We start from the raw sequence: 15,396 nt of genomic DNA on the forward strand, positions 1-15,396 counted from the left end.
GGCCAAAGCTGATATAAGAAGCCCAGAAGCCAGACCCCCATCCCAGTCACTGGGCTCAGTTATTACTGAGTTAACTGAATTATCTGTAGCTTTTACCTAAGCCTTTCTGCTCAGTGACTTATTTTTTATTCATAATATATGAAGAAAATTTTACTTGCATTTGGAGAGGCTTATTAATGGTAGTTGTCAGATATCGGCATAAATGCAACACTTACTATAAGAAGACCCGTATTCTCGTTGCTGCCTAACTACTTTTAGTAAGCGATTTATTTGCTTTTTGCACCTTTCTGTCCTATTCTGTGTTACAGTAATCCTTCCAGAATCGCCATACTCTGCATTAAAAAAAAAAAAAAAAGTCCAAAACCATATTAACCAGCCATATCCAAAAATTAATCGCAAAGGAAGAGGTGCTAGGGAGCCTGACGAGAGTAGGAACCCAGTTTATATATAGTTCGGTAAATGCATCGGTTGGCACCAAAAATTATAATGAAAAAAAAAAAAAATGGCATTGGAGTGACGATGTTATGGCTCGTACTCTCGTCTGGCAAGGAGGCTCCCTAGCACCACTTCTCAAGCGATTTATTTTTGGATATGGCTTTTAATTATCCCTTGGTACGTTATATATGAAGAGTATGACGATGTTGAAAGGGCTTGTATAACACAGAGGAGGGGAGTAATATGTAGGAAGCAACATAAATCACTTAGGAAAAGGTGTTAAGGATCTTCCTTAACCGAGGAGAATATGGATCTTACTTTTAATGCATTTTTTAAAACATATTCTCACGATTTTATCATTTCTGCAACTCAGGATGGTATAGTTTTCGGCATTGCTCAATATGGCGTAGCGCTATACTGTGTGTGTGTGTGTGTGTGTGTGTGTGTGTGTGTGTGTGTGTGTGTGTGTGTGTGTGTGTGTGTGTGTGTGTGTGTGTGTGTGTGTGTGTGTGTGTGTGTGTGTGTGTGTGTGTGTGTGTGTGTGTGTGTGTGTGTGTGTGTGTGTGTGTGTGTGTGTGTGTGTGTGTGTGTGTGTGTGTGTGTGTGTGTGTGTGTGTGTGTGTGTGTGTGTGTGTGTGTGTGTGTGTGTGTGTGTGTGTGTGTGTGTGTGTGTGTGTGTGTGTGTGTGTGTGTGTGTGTGTGTGTGTGTGTGTGTGTGTGTGTGTGTGTGTGTGTGTGTGTGTGTGTGTGTGTGTGTGTGTGTGTGTGTGTGTGTGTGTGTGTGTGTGTGTGTGTGTGTGTGTGTGTGTGTGTGTGTGTGTGTGTGTGTGTGTGTGTGTGTGTGTGTGTGTGTGTGTGTGTGTGTGTGTGTGTGTGTGTGTGTGTGTGTGTGTGTGTGTGTGTGTGTGTGTGTGTGTGTGTGTGTGTGTGTGTGTGTGTGTGTGTGTGTGTGTGCGTGCGTGCGTGCGTGTGTTATAACTACTCCTAGGCTACTTGATGGATTTGAATAAAACTTCCCAGGTGAGTTCGTTAGGTTTCTGGAAAGGTCTTCCGCTATATACAATTTTCCAAACATGATTTTTAGGGGGGGTCAGCCCCCTAGCCAAATTAAAAATTCTCAGAAATAATCAAAGGAAGGTAGATATGGCTCTGATATCCTAGTATATGGTGTACAAGGGACTCTTAGTCGTAATGCGATATATGAGGAGAGTTGCCCCTTGATGGTTCTAAGGGGGTCATGCCCCCTAACAAAATTAAAAACGATCAGAAATGGGGGAAAGTGAGCACCTGGATGTCAACGAAACGTCTCAGGTCATATCTGTTGGTTGCTTATTAATGTTCTCCACAACATAACATTATACACCATTAGTTTTAAAGGGGTCACCCCCCCCCCTCCAAACATTATAAAGGATGCAAAACAGGGGAAGGAGGGCAGATAAGACTGACATCTTAGTACATGTTGTACGATGGACGCTCATCTGTAATGCGATATTTGGGGACCATGATCCTCCCAATGATTCTTGGAGGGGTCAGCCCCCCCCAAAAAATATATAATTATATATATATATATATATATATATATATATATATATATATATATATATATATATATATATATATATATATATATATATATATAACAATCAGAAATGGAGGATAATTGCCACATGTACATCAACCAACTCGGGCCTACATATCACAGGACTGGGTATGCAGGTTCCATGTTTTATCTGAATGTACAGGAAGATTGTGCATGTGTACTTTATTGTGTTGGATGTGTACCTTACTAGCAGGGATAGATAGTTCTGACTGGAGGCGATAGACAGACACTTCATTAATCTCAACTTTCCTTCTATCCTTTCCTCTCCTTCCTTCCCCAGGGTGACTCAGGGGGGGCCATGGTGACTCCCAGGGATGACTCACGTATGGAGGCGATCGGCGTGGTGTCGTGGGGGTATCAGTGCGCCAGTGCTTACTACCCTGCGGTCTTTACCAGAGTCAACAGTGAGTCAGAGAGAGTCATTGGTAGTCGTGTCGGTTAAGGAAGCTCCCTAATACCTCTCCCTTGGCGATTCATTTCTGATTCTGTCCCGTTACTACATTCTTGTGTGTTATTCATGCAATCTGTGTCGATAATAAAAAGACATAAGCAAACTAGGGGATATTAATGTGTAGTTTGGAAAATAAGTCACTTAGGAAGAGGTGCTAGGGAGCCTCCTTACCCGACGAGAATACGGGCCAAAGAGTCACCCCATTCTCGTCGGTTAAGAAAGCTCCTTAACACCTTTTTCTTAGCGATTTATTATTGGATACGCTGGATGATAATATGTTGTACGTTATTTATGCAGAATTCACTGATACTGGATTTACATAACACAGAATAGGATAGTAAGGAGGAATAAGCAAAATAAATCGCCCAGGAAAAGGCGTTAGGGAGCTTCCTGAACCAAAGAGAATACGTAGCCCTGAGAGCGTAATTCGCTATGATTTCTCCTCTGTAGCACTTTGCCAGCCTAACCTACTATCCATTTCAGAGGCGGAGTTGCGCTGTTTATCGCAAATATCTCCTAAACGAATCGTTGGATCAGTATGGTATTTCAACACACTACTTTTGACATCCGGGCCTAATTTATGACCCTTAAACCATATTGCTATTTATGTTATGTGAGGAGTTTACTCGTGAAAAATAACAGAAAGTCGACTAGTCATGTTGACGCACTCGAAGGAAAGTTTTGCCCCCCCAACACCCTCCCAAACTATTCCTTAACTACCCCTACTTCTCCCCCTTCTCGTCCTCGTTATCCCTCCTATTCTCCCCGAGCTCCTCGCCTCCTTCATCACTCTTGTGTCCCTCCCTCATTATCCCAGCACTGTATTATAATGTAAGAATGTTATGTAGTTGTAGACGTATTGATATGATTATTTGCAATGGATGCAAGTCGTATTTCGCGTAGAAAGTACTGTACATCAGGATGATTACGTACATGTAATAGAAGCTATGCCTATATGTTTGCAGTGTTTATGGTCAACCATTGAAAATCACGAACTACAAATTGTATCACTTGTTGCCTGAACCTTCTCGGAGAAGTTATTACTATTATTACAATACTGTGTATTCATCCTAAAATGTGAACATGGTCCAGTTGATATATATTGTTTTACCTGTCTCTATTTATATTATTACAAAATTATAAACTCCAATGCTCTATTGTATATGATGCGTAATATTCATTAATATATACATACAACCTGTCATATTCAAATATTATGTATGCAATTAGAATGAAAAAAAAAAAAAAAAAACGGAAGTGCAAAGATGGGAGAGGGATGGTGTGACTGGGAGTGAAGAGGGAAACGGGGAGGGGGTGAACGCGATGCTGGGGGGTAGGGAAGGAATGGTCAGAGGGTTGTTCAGGGTGTTAGTGGAGGAGCTACCCCACACAGTCGCACTCGTCCGATTTTGTATAACACCTTAGATTTGATGACTGGATTAGGCTTAATATCCTTCAGTAAACTCCTAATGTAACATATGTAGCAGTATGGTTTAAGGGTCATAAATTAGGCCCGGATGTCAAAAGTACTGTGTTGAAATATCATACTGATCCAACGATTCGCTTAGGAGATATTTGCGAAAAACAGCGCAACTCCGCCTCTGAAATGGATAGTAGCCTAGCTTAGTCTAATCCAACTAGACTGTGCTAACCTAACCTAACTACCTAATGTGACTTTATCTAAGCTAATCTGAACCTTAAACACACACACACACACACACACACACACACACACACACACACACACACACACACACACACACACACACACACACACACACACACACACACACACACACACACACACACTGCTCGCTGGCTCAGTGGTAACGCTCTTGCTTACCATCAGCTAAGGCGGGGGTTCGGGCCTTGCTCTGGATGAGAAAAAGTTTCACTGACGAAACGGGTGGTCACTGTCCTCCTTGACCAAGGGGGTGGGTGTGTGCGTGTGTGAAGGTCAAGGCTATGCACTTAGATCAGACTATATGAGCTCTCAGCTCCCTTCCGAGAGGGTAAAATGCTGATGATCACAACCATCACGTGATCATGACCGACTCGGTTAAACAGTCTTAATCAGCCGTGTTTACTCCTCCTCTAAGCGCTTTTTTCAACGTAATCTAACTACAATATCCTCATTTAACGTAGTTTAACGAATTGAAGCTAAATTAACCTACCCTACCCTGCCCTAACCTAACCTAACAGCATTTGTCAGGCACGCAAACTATAATGTAGTATTCGTAGTGCTTTGCCAGGGATTGTTTTTTTTTTTTCCCTTCGTCAGGTGGTCAGTTACCCTGATTTTCTTTGCAATTATGGGAAAAGTAACTGAGCCACCTGTGCATCCAAATCAGGGAAAAAGCACATTGTTTTGACCATGTTGTACGTAGTTTGAGGTATAAAGTAAAACTAAAGGAATAAATAGATAGATAGATGGACAGATAGACAGACGGATACATACATACATACATACATGAGTTGAATAGTACCCCGTCCCCCCAAAATAAAGATATAAGTAAGTATAAAGGGATGAGAAGCCTGTGATACAAGGAGTGAGGCACAGTGTATTGTCCATTTCTTACCTGTGTTGCCACCCCTATTACGCTCGATTACCTTGTTTCAGCTGAAGATAACCTACATAATAATCAACAGCCATATACAGCAATGTTTGACTTGTCTAAAAAAAAAAAAAAAAGAAAAGAAAAAAAAGGAATAAAAAACATGCAGCACTGCATCATGGGTGGATGTGGATAATATTTTTTTGCCATAATCATTCATACTTAATTGTCCTTCACTTCAGATCAATAGCCGTATTCAGCAATGTTTGAGTTGTCTACAAAAAAAAAAAAAAGTATGTAGGAATGAAGGGCACACAGCACAGCATCATGGGTGGATGTAAATATTATTTTCCCGCCATAACCATTCAGATTTAATTCCCCCATACTTCAAATCCGTTGCGCATCCAACATACGTTCATCTTGCACTGATGTCTCAGGATGGCCCCAGGAATCATTTCTTGCACGTAGTTTGTCATCAGCTGAGACACCCTGTGTACCTTAAACTTCATGCCAACAGAGGATACCCTGTGTTTGTGTCGGGGTGTACAGACATTCTTAGATTATGTCCATTATAACTTGGCCTAAAATTGAAATATGTCCAGTCTCAGTGCTGAGCTGTAACAAGAAATTAACACTAGAATATGGTGCTAGTCACGAAGAAGTGCTGTGGAAACCAAGTAGAGCCGTGGCAATGGCCTATTCTACCTGTGAGCTGCTGGGAATTGGCTGCTAAATTTACCAAGTTATGGGGAACGTCGTATAGAAATTAGATAGCTTTCTCACACGACACCTAATATTTCGTGTCCTCTATCTGTCTTGCAATAGCCAGACGCCTTAATCTCATAAGAGGTGACCACAAACAAGTCGCCTCCATGTCACCCTGTCCTCTGCCATTTCGCTGCCCTCCCTCCAGCTTTCACCCCCCTCTCCCATGTACAGTATCTCTCTATCCCTCCATCTCATCCTCGGTCTCCCCCCTCCTTCTCCCTCCTACCTCATTCACTCACTCACTCACTCCTCCCCCCTACTTACACCCCACTCCCTCGTATACCTCTCTACTCCATCCCTCCATCTCATCCTCGGTCTACCACTCCCTTCTCCCTCCTCCATCTCACTCGCGCACTCACTCACTCACTCACCCACTCACTCACTCCCTCACTCACTCACTCACTCACTCACCCACTCACTCATTCACCCACTCACTCATTCACTCACTCACTCACTCTTCTCGTACCAACAGAGTACCTGGAGTGGATGGCGAGTTACATCTCCGGGTCTGACACCTGCTCCTCTGCTCGTCAAAGTCGTCCATAAACAACTACACCAAGACGACACCATTTTTAGCCCCTTCAGACCCTTGACGTGTTTCATTATGCTATCCAGAAGTTGTCTATAATTGCCATCTCCCCTCGTGAACGCTGAGTAGTAACTATAGCACTGGGATATGCTGCTAGTCACGAAGAAGTGCTGTGGGAAGGATGCAGTGCTATATAGTATTGTATTTTTCTGCCACTGAGCTACGTGAAATAAGTAGCAAAAGGACAAAAATCAAGGGCTACTTAGCATGAGAAGCAATGTAATTAATTCTTGCTCTGTTGATGATGCTCCCTAACACATCTTCCTAAGCGATTTATTTTACGTTTTACAACTTACTATCCTCTTCACTGTTACACAAGTCCTTCCAGCATCACCCGTTTTCTCGTCGGTTGTGGATGTTCCCTAACACCTCTTTCTAAGCGATTTATTATACTTTTTACAACTCGCCCCCCTCATCCGTGTTACTTAAATCGCTCTACTGTTACCAAATTCTGCTGAAATAGCTCACAAAATGATGCTGCGCAGCCGTATCCCAAAAATAAATCGCTACAGAAGAGGTGTTAGGGAGTCTCCTTAACCGACGACAATGCACGCCTATTTCTACCCCTCCGTGTCAAAAAATAAATAAATAAATAAATAAATCACTGAGGAAGAAGTGCTGGGGAACCACCTTAATCGAGGACAGTTTGGGCCTATACCTACACCTCCGTAGCCAAAATAATAATAATAATAATAATAATAATAAATCGCTGAGAAAAAGGTGCTAGGGAACCTCCTTAATATATGACAGTTTGGACTTATACCCCCCCCCCCGTTTGAAAAGTCTCTCCCAAGCTGATTAAAAATTTTTAGAGAGCAAGAATGAAAAAAAAAAAAAGATTGGAAATAATGGTTGATAAAAATAATATTGAATTATTTTAACATGGGCAAGATTTCCATTACTGAAGGGGTTAATGAAGCTTTTTTTCCAAACAAGAAGGAACCCAAGGCCAGATGACCCCAAAATTATTCCCTCAAAAAAAACAAAACAAATAAAACAAAAACCAGAGAGCCAAAATTTCTAGATTCACCTCAGTTAAAAAAAAAAAAAATGTCTTTTCGAAAATTTTAATAGACTCTCCTGGACCAGTGACTTGCCTTTGAGTGTTTTGAAATGAGCAATAAATCAAAATCATGCCTCGTATTTTATTTATTCCTCCTTATTTACTTTAGTCTTCCGTATTTCAATCCTCTATACCTCATTATTAGTTCCGTATTCTCGTCAGAAAAGACGGGTGTCCGCATATGTGGTCACCCCCCCACCCCAGCCCCACCCCCTCCACCTCCCCATACCATCACACCCACGCACCACCCCCCATCCCCGCCTCCCCCAACCACCTATCCCAATCCTCCCACCGCCTCCAACCACCCCCATCCCCCACCTCCTCCCTCCACCGCCACTTATACTCCCCACCGGCCCCCATCCCCACACCCCATCCCTCCACCACGTCCCACGCGCCACCCCCAACCCCCCATGCCCCCTATCACCACCTTAACTCCCCACAACCCCCAACCCCCCACCATCCCCCAAACCACCCCCACTCCCTACCCCTCAACCCTCTTTCCTCTCCAACTCCCCACCCCCACATCCCCACCACCACACCCCCACACCTCAAACTCCCCCTACCCAACCCACCCACCCATCACAACCATCCCCACCCTCCATCCATACCCCATCCCCTTCCCGTACCCAGGCCCTCACCCCCCGCCCCCATCCCCCACTCTCCACCCATCGCCCACAACCCCCACCCTACCCCCACCCCACTTACTCCAACCACCCCCCTCACCCCACCGCACCACCCCACAACCCCCAACCAAACCTTCCCAACCCCCCACAACCCCCCACCATATCGCACCAGCCGATTATGTCCGTCCTGAGCGTATGTCAAAACATTCCGGTTTCCGTCTTTTAGGGGTTAAGGAAGCTCCCTAGCACTTTTTCCTGAGCGATTTAGTTTGCTTATTGCACATTCATGTCCTCTTTGTGAAAAACAAGTCATTCCAATATCGACATACCCTGCATAAATAACGTACAAAAAGGTATTAACCAGCTATATCCAAAAATAAATCGCTAGGGAAGAGATGTTAGGGAACTTCCTTAACCAAATAAATCACTAAGAAAAAGGTGTTAGAGAGCTTTCTTCATAACTAAATTGCCAAGGAAGGTGTTAGGGAGCTTCCTTAATCCACGACGACATGGACCAAAGACTTTGTGGTGTATGAAAGAAAAGAAAGAGCATTTGAAGATGCAATACGAGCATCTTATAAATGGTATATAGGAGGAATTTATATACAGTCAAATTCCTTGGATTCGGAATGTGATGGTTCGGAAAGCCTGATGGTTCGGAATTTTTACTCAGCGATAACAAGGGTGAAAAAATGGCGATTCAATTGAGCCCATCCGTCCATTTTCGTACCCACGCCACCCACGGAGGAGAAAAGATACGGAGTATTACCTCTTAGGGCGCGACTCCACCGAGGCAACATTTCGGCAACATGTGCCATGCTACATTGTCGCATAGGCCAAGTGTGTTGCAACCAGTTCAACACAAGGCAACATGTAGCATGTGACTGTGTGGCATGCAACAGGTGGCAACAAGTTGGCCGTAGAACGTGACGCATGCGACAAGATTTAGCCTGTTGCCTGGTGTTGCCCGCCTTCCCACCAGTCGCGGGAGGGATTCCATGTTGAAAGCAACAAGATGAATTGGTCTCAGGAAAAAAACGAAGAATTTATAGAATATAGAAAACTCGTGGTTCTATGGGATATACGCTTGGAACAATACAAGAATAACCAGATTAAACTAGATGCACTGCGGGGATTAGCCAAGAACACACACACACACACACACACAGGGATTCAATCTAGGCGGACGTGGGTTACCGGCGCTCCGTACCAAATCATCACGGCCAGTGGCATTACCTAAATTTGTATCTTTGTATGAGTCAAGCTCAGTACCAGGTTATACTAAATGATTGTTCATTATTAAAAGGAAAAAATAATAAGTTTAAACAAGACTTGTTCAAACAGGAAATAGAACCAAGACGAAAGAATACGCTGAGTCATCTCTGAGGTTTGTTTAGACTACAACACGGAGATTGTAAGTACATGCTTTGTACTTTAAGTATTGCAAAATGGATGCATACTTTAGTAAAGCAAATTTGGAAAAGAAAAGGGATAAAGGTAAAAAGCAAAATGATGATTTCTACCAAGAACTGGTTGAAGTAGAGACTCACAATAGACTGGTCGAACGTGTAAACAAACTAGAAATGGCTTTCAAAAATGAAATTGATGAAATAAAGAAGCAGATGCACCTGCAAAAGGAAGAAATAGAAAAACTAGGAAGGGAGGCCAATAAGAAAGACACAACCATCAGTGAACTAACAGTGGAATTGAGTACACTTAGGAAGAAAATGAGTGAAATGGCAAGTACAGTAGTCAATCACGAGAGTGTTATGGAAGAGTTCAAAAATGACACAGAGACAATTAGGCAAGTTAGCAGTCTTATTGACCAGAGCAGTGATATTGAGGAGAAGATAACACAAGTGAATGAAGCTGTGCAAAGCTACAAAAATGATGAAGAAACCACGTATGCTGAAATGGTGAAAGTAAAGAAAGACTTAGAAACAAGGGTGGAGGAAAAAAGCATCAAAAAGGAGGTGAAAAGAATAATCCAAAACAATCCAAAGTTAGTCAGAGATTCAGTAGAGATAAACAAATCTATAGTAATCACTGGTATAGAAGAGGGAGAAATTAAAAACAAGATCACAAGAGACAAAAAGGAGATGACAAATGTAATGAACTTACTGAAAGAAGTATCAGAGGAAATCTGTAGTAAAGACATAGAGGAACACAAAAGGTTAGGGAAATACGAGAAAAGCAAGACAAGACCTCTAAAGGTGACTTTCCAGAGTGTAAACACTGTGGAAGAGATACTAAAAAATGCAAAGAATCTTATGGAAAAAGAGGAGTTCAATAACGTATGGATAAAAAGATGCCTAACACAAGAGGAACTGGATTTACTGAAAGAGAAAAGGGAGGAAGCAAAAACAAAAAATGAGGGAAGATCAGAAGAGGAGAAGAAGAAATTTTTTTACAAAGTAATAGGATTGCAGGTACGAAAGTGGTACACAAACAAGATGGAAGAAAAAGGAGGAAGGTAGTAGAACCATGTCATGACAAGTATATAAACAAGATGATAAAGTTGATGTACTCAAATGTGGATGGAATGGCATCTAAATTATTAGAGATGAATGATTATGTCAGAGAAAATGAACCACAAATAATATGCCTAACTGAAACAAAATTAACACCAAGGATATCCAATGACGTACTAAACTTAGAGGAATACAATATATGGAGAAGAGACAGAAATTTAAAAAAAGGAGGAGGAATTATAATATTAACTAAGAAAAATCTAAAAGTCAAGGAAATAAAACTAGATATACCATCACAAGTAGAACTGACTGCAGTAGAGATCGACACATCTGAAGGTAAAGTAATTGTAGCCAATTTGTACATGCAACCCAGATCAAACACATGGGAAAGAGACGAATATGAGGACCTGGCAGAGAGTACAATTCAGAGTATAAGATCATTGCTACATAAAATGGAAGAGAAATCGGAAAGAATTATACTAACTGGGGACTTCAATACAAATATAAATTGGAATACTCTAGATATAAATAGCCAAGAAAGCTGTTGGGACCAAAAGCTCCTGGATCTCGTACAAGAGTTTTTCTTAACGCAACATGTGAGGGAAACCACCAGAAAAAGAGAACTTGATGTACCTTCAGTGCTAGATCTAATATTTACTAGGCAAGAAAATGATATTGACAGTTTAATATATCACCCTCCACTCGGCAAAAGCGATCATGCAGTACTAAATTATAACTTCAGGATAGCATATGACATAGTAAACAGCAATGACAGTTACAAAAAGAGCCTAAACTATAAAAAGGAAAATTATCAAGACCTAAAGAAGTATTTCTTAGAAGTTGATTGGGAAAATGAGCTTAAAGGACAAGATTTAAATGCTGTATATAAAAAATTTTGTGAATTTTATGAAATAGGAGTCCAGAAGTACATCCCACAGCACAAAGAAGCAGATAAGAAAATACAGAAATGGTTCAATACAGAATGTAAAAAATCAAAAGAAAGAAGAGATTTGTTGTGGAATAGATACAGATGACACAATAGTGAAAGGGCGTATAATAATTACAAACGGGCAAGAAACGACTATACAAGAATAAGGAGGGAAGCCCAAAAACAGTTTGAGGAGGATATAATAAATAAAGTAGTGATCAACCAAAGCTGTTTTACAGCTATATCAGAAGCAAAACCAAAGTAAAAGATATAATACAATCCATTACGGACGAGGGAATCACTTATACACAAGAGAAAGATATTTGTGAAGCACTAAATAAGAATTTCCAATTAGTTTTTACAGAAGAAAAAATTTTTGAGAGGGACTATGTGGAACACGCATGTCCACACATACTACTAGATATACAAATAGTAGAAAAAGTAATACAGGAGGAGTTAAGTAGAGTAGACAGAGGAAAAGCAAGTGGTCCTGATGAAATTTCATGTTGGGTATTACGAGAATGTGCAAAGGAGTTAAGTAAACCATTATTTATAATTTTCAAGAAATCCTTGAGTCAAGGTAAACTACCTGATATTTGGAAAAAAGCAAATATTGTCCCCTTATTCAAGAAAGGAAATAGACAAAATCCACTCAACTACCGACCAGTATCACTGACCAGTGTTGTAAGCAAGGTATTAGAAAAACTTATAAGAAAAGCTTGGGTAAATCATCTAGATGAACACAGTATGATAACAGAAAGACAGTTTGGTTTCAGAAAAGGAAAATCATGTGTTACTAATCTGTTGAGCTACTATGACAGAGTAACAAACACAATACAGGAAAGGGAAGGATGGGTGGACAGTATCTATTTAGATTTCAAGAAAGCTTTTGACACAGTTCCACACCAAAGACTTTTATGGAAACTGTACCATCAAGGAGGAGTTCGAGGCAAACTGTTTTGTTGGATGCAAGACTTTCTCTTAAAAAGAGAAATGAGGACAGTACTAAGAGGAAACTACTCATCATGGAAAGAAGTGACTAGTGGAGTACCACAGGGTTCAGTGCTGGCACCAATCATGTTTTTAGTGTATATAAATGATATAAACAGTAACACTGGAAATGAGAGCTATCTGAATATGTTTGCAGATGATGCAAAAATACAAAGGAGAATTACTAACACAGACTCTTGCAAAGAGCTACAAGAAGAATTAAATAAACTTCATGAATGGAGTAGCACATGGCAAATGGAATTCAATGTGGACAAGTGTCATGTAATCAAGTTTGGTAAAAGTGGAAAAAGACCTGATTGGGATTATAAGTTAGGAAATAAAACCCTATACACATCAGAAAGAGAGAAAGACCTAGGTGTGATTATCAATAACAGACTATCTCCGGCTGACCACATCAGCAAGAAGGTACGGAACATGTATACACTGCTTGCAAATATGAGAATAGCATTCACATACATAAATGAAGACATGCTAAGAAGGATAATAACATCATTCATTAGACCAACCCTGGAATATGCATCAGTATTCTGGAGTCCTCATCTCAAAAAGCATATAAACAAGATTGAAAAAGTTCAAAGGGCCGCTACAAGATGGATTCCAAGCTTAAGGGACCTAAGCTACGAAGAAAGACTAAATAAACTGAATCTACCAACTTTACAGGAGAGAAGGAAAAGAGGTGACATGATAATGCTATATAAGTGCATATCAGGAAAGGAGAAAATAGACATAAATGATTACTTAACATATGGAGAAGCATCAGCAAGAGGACACTGCAAAAAACTGCATAAGAAGAGAGGTGATAAAGACGTAAGGAAATTCAGTTTCCCAAACAGAGCAATTGATCAATGGAATGCACTACCGAATGAAATAGTGTGTGCCAAAACAACTCACAAATTTAATGATATGTACGATAAATATGGTTTAAGACAAGGGACAGTACGAGCTTGACTCATTCCTGTAAAGATACAATTAGGTAAGAAATTATGTAAGAACACACACACACACACACACACACACACACACACACACACACACACACGTTCCCCCTCCCCCCCTCTCTCTCTCTCTCTCTCTCTCGACGTTTGTCGCATATCCTCTCTCTTCTCTACTTCTGTTCTCTCCGTTCCCCCATCCCTCTCTCTCTCTCTTCCAGTCCTAATACTGTGCCAACACCAGCAAATCTTTCATTTGTTACATTATTCTCTCTATCTTGTCTCTTGTTAAGCTAAGGTACGGTACTTCAGAAAATTTTTGCATTTGTGCCTACTTCTTGATGGCGGGCACTTAGCACTCGTCTTTCTGTACATTCAAACCTTTTTATAAGTTATTCGGCAGCGTGTGTGTGTGTGTGTGTGTGTGTGTGTGTGTGTGTGTGTGTGTGTGTGTGTGTGTGTTTTACACGGTATCTACTTGTATGATTTTTTGTTAAGCTCTGTCTATCTACATATCTGTCTGTCTGTCTGTTACATCGTGTTGACAACTGGCTCAGTTTTTGTTGAATCGGTGGAAATGGTTTTGTGGCATTCAACATAAACATTGGCATGTGGCATGCTACATGAAACAACAATGTTGACTTGTCGCAGTCAACATGTCTCCTGGTTGAATGCCGCATTCAACATACATGTTGAAAACCAGGCAAGTCGCATACTACATGTTGCCTGTGTTGCCCCGGTGGAATCGCACGTTTACGGGCGAATACGAGACCAGTGTAATGAACTAACTGGCTTGGTTAACAGATGGCATTGTGGTCGCGGGTGTGTCGTCTGTTTGTTTACATAAGTTGACAGACGGGATGCGAGGGGGAGTGGCGGTACAAGTAAACATGGCTCTAAACCTTGGACACCGCTATATTGTTTGTGGGAAAAACCGACGAACTGGAACTAACCTACGGTTTCATTTCTTCCCAAAGGACAAAAAGGGGTACGTAAAACAGATGTAACAAACTGTTATGCATAAACAAATGTACTTCGGTCATAAATGTTGGTACAGATTAAGAAGTCAACAGCTGAAACTGGGCCTCGGCACGTACACCTAATATAGAAATCTGGAGAGATTGCTATGTTTCATTACACGAATGATAAAGGATACGTTGGGCATTGATAAGGGTCATGTGAACTTGCTGATGTAATACCGCTACACTGGCAACGCAATATATTATTTACCGGCCCTCATACGATCAATATTTATTGACAATATTGATTCGTATATGTTGCCGTATTACTGATCTTGTGAAAATGACAGTAAAGATATGCACCATCTATTATTAAAGGATATTGCTCGTATACCGATAACGGGAAATTACTATTACATGCAGGTAAGAACCATGTAATATATATATATATATATATATATATATATATATATATATATATATCTATATATATATTTGTGGTAGGTGGGGGCGCCCACCATCCACTCACTCGATGTAGTGCTGCTCTAGGGTGTCTGCCCTTTCTTCTTCATCCTTCTTTCCTTCCATTCTCTTCTGTCTTTCTTTCCTTCATTCTTTCCTTGTCTTTCTGCCTAAGGGGGACTTTACACTCCCTCTTGTCTTTCTTTCCTTCATTTTTTCCCCTTCCTTCACCCTGTGGGTGACTCTACACTGAGTGACAAGCCAAATGGTTCCTGTACACCAGGAAAGCATTTACTACGCTGGGTGGTAACCATATAACCAGATTTTTGGCGCCTGGTGGTTTTAGTGGGTAATTATTGCACTCCAATCGGATTGAGCCGGTGAAGGTTTATATCCAACGGGTGGTTGGGGTTCATTGCTCATGTAATAGCACTCAGGGATGAGTGAGGCTGGTCACTCTCATCTTAAATGTCGGGACCAACTGCCTAGCCCCGGGCTCCTACGCTCCTCATGGGGCAATGTAGGATTGAATGATGGATGGATGGATAT

The 15,396-nt window shown here is 41.1% G+C and overlaps 1 protein-coding gene across 1 annotated transcript in view; it reads left to right on the plus strand.

Moving 5' to 3' along the window:
* LOC145412853 (trypsin-1-like) overlaps positions 1-9,033 on the plus strand; it is a 22,160-nt gene extending 13,127 nt beyond the window's left edge. The window contains exons 5-6 of the mRNA XM_080282654.1: positions 2,316-2,439; positions 8,987-9,033. Of these exons, the coding sequence (XP_080138780.1) occupies positions 2,316-2,439; positions 8,987-9,033 (171 nt within the window). The remainder of the gene's footprint in view (positions 1-2,315; positions 2,440-8,986) is intronic.
* The last annotated feature ends 6,363 nt before the right edge of the window (positions 9,034-15,396 follow it).

Source organism: Coenobita brevimanus, chromosome 12 (assembly GCF_032717465.1).
Source record: "Coenobita brevimanus isolate Jiangsu-jjx chromosome 12, ASM3271746v2, whole genome shotgun sequence".
NCBI lineage: Eukaryota > Metazoa > Arthropoda > Malacostraca > Decapoda > Coenobitidae > Coenobita > Coenobita brevimanus.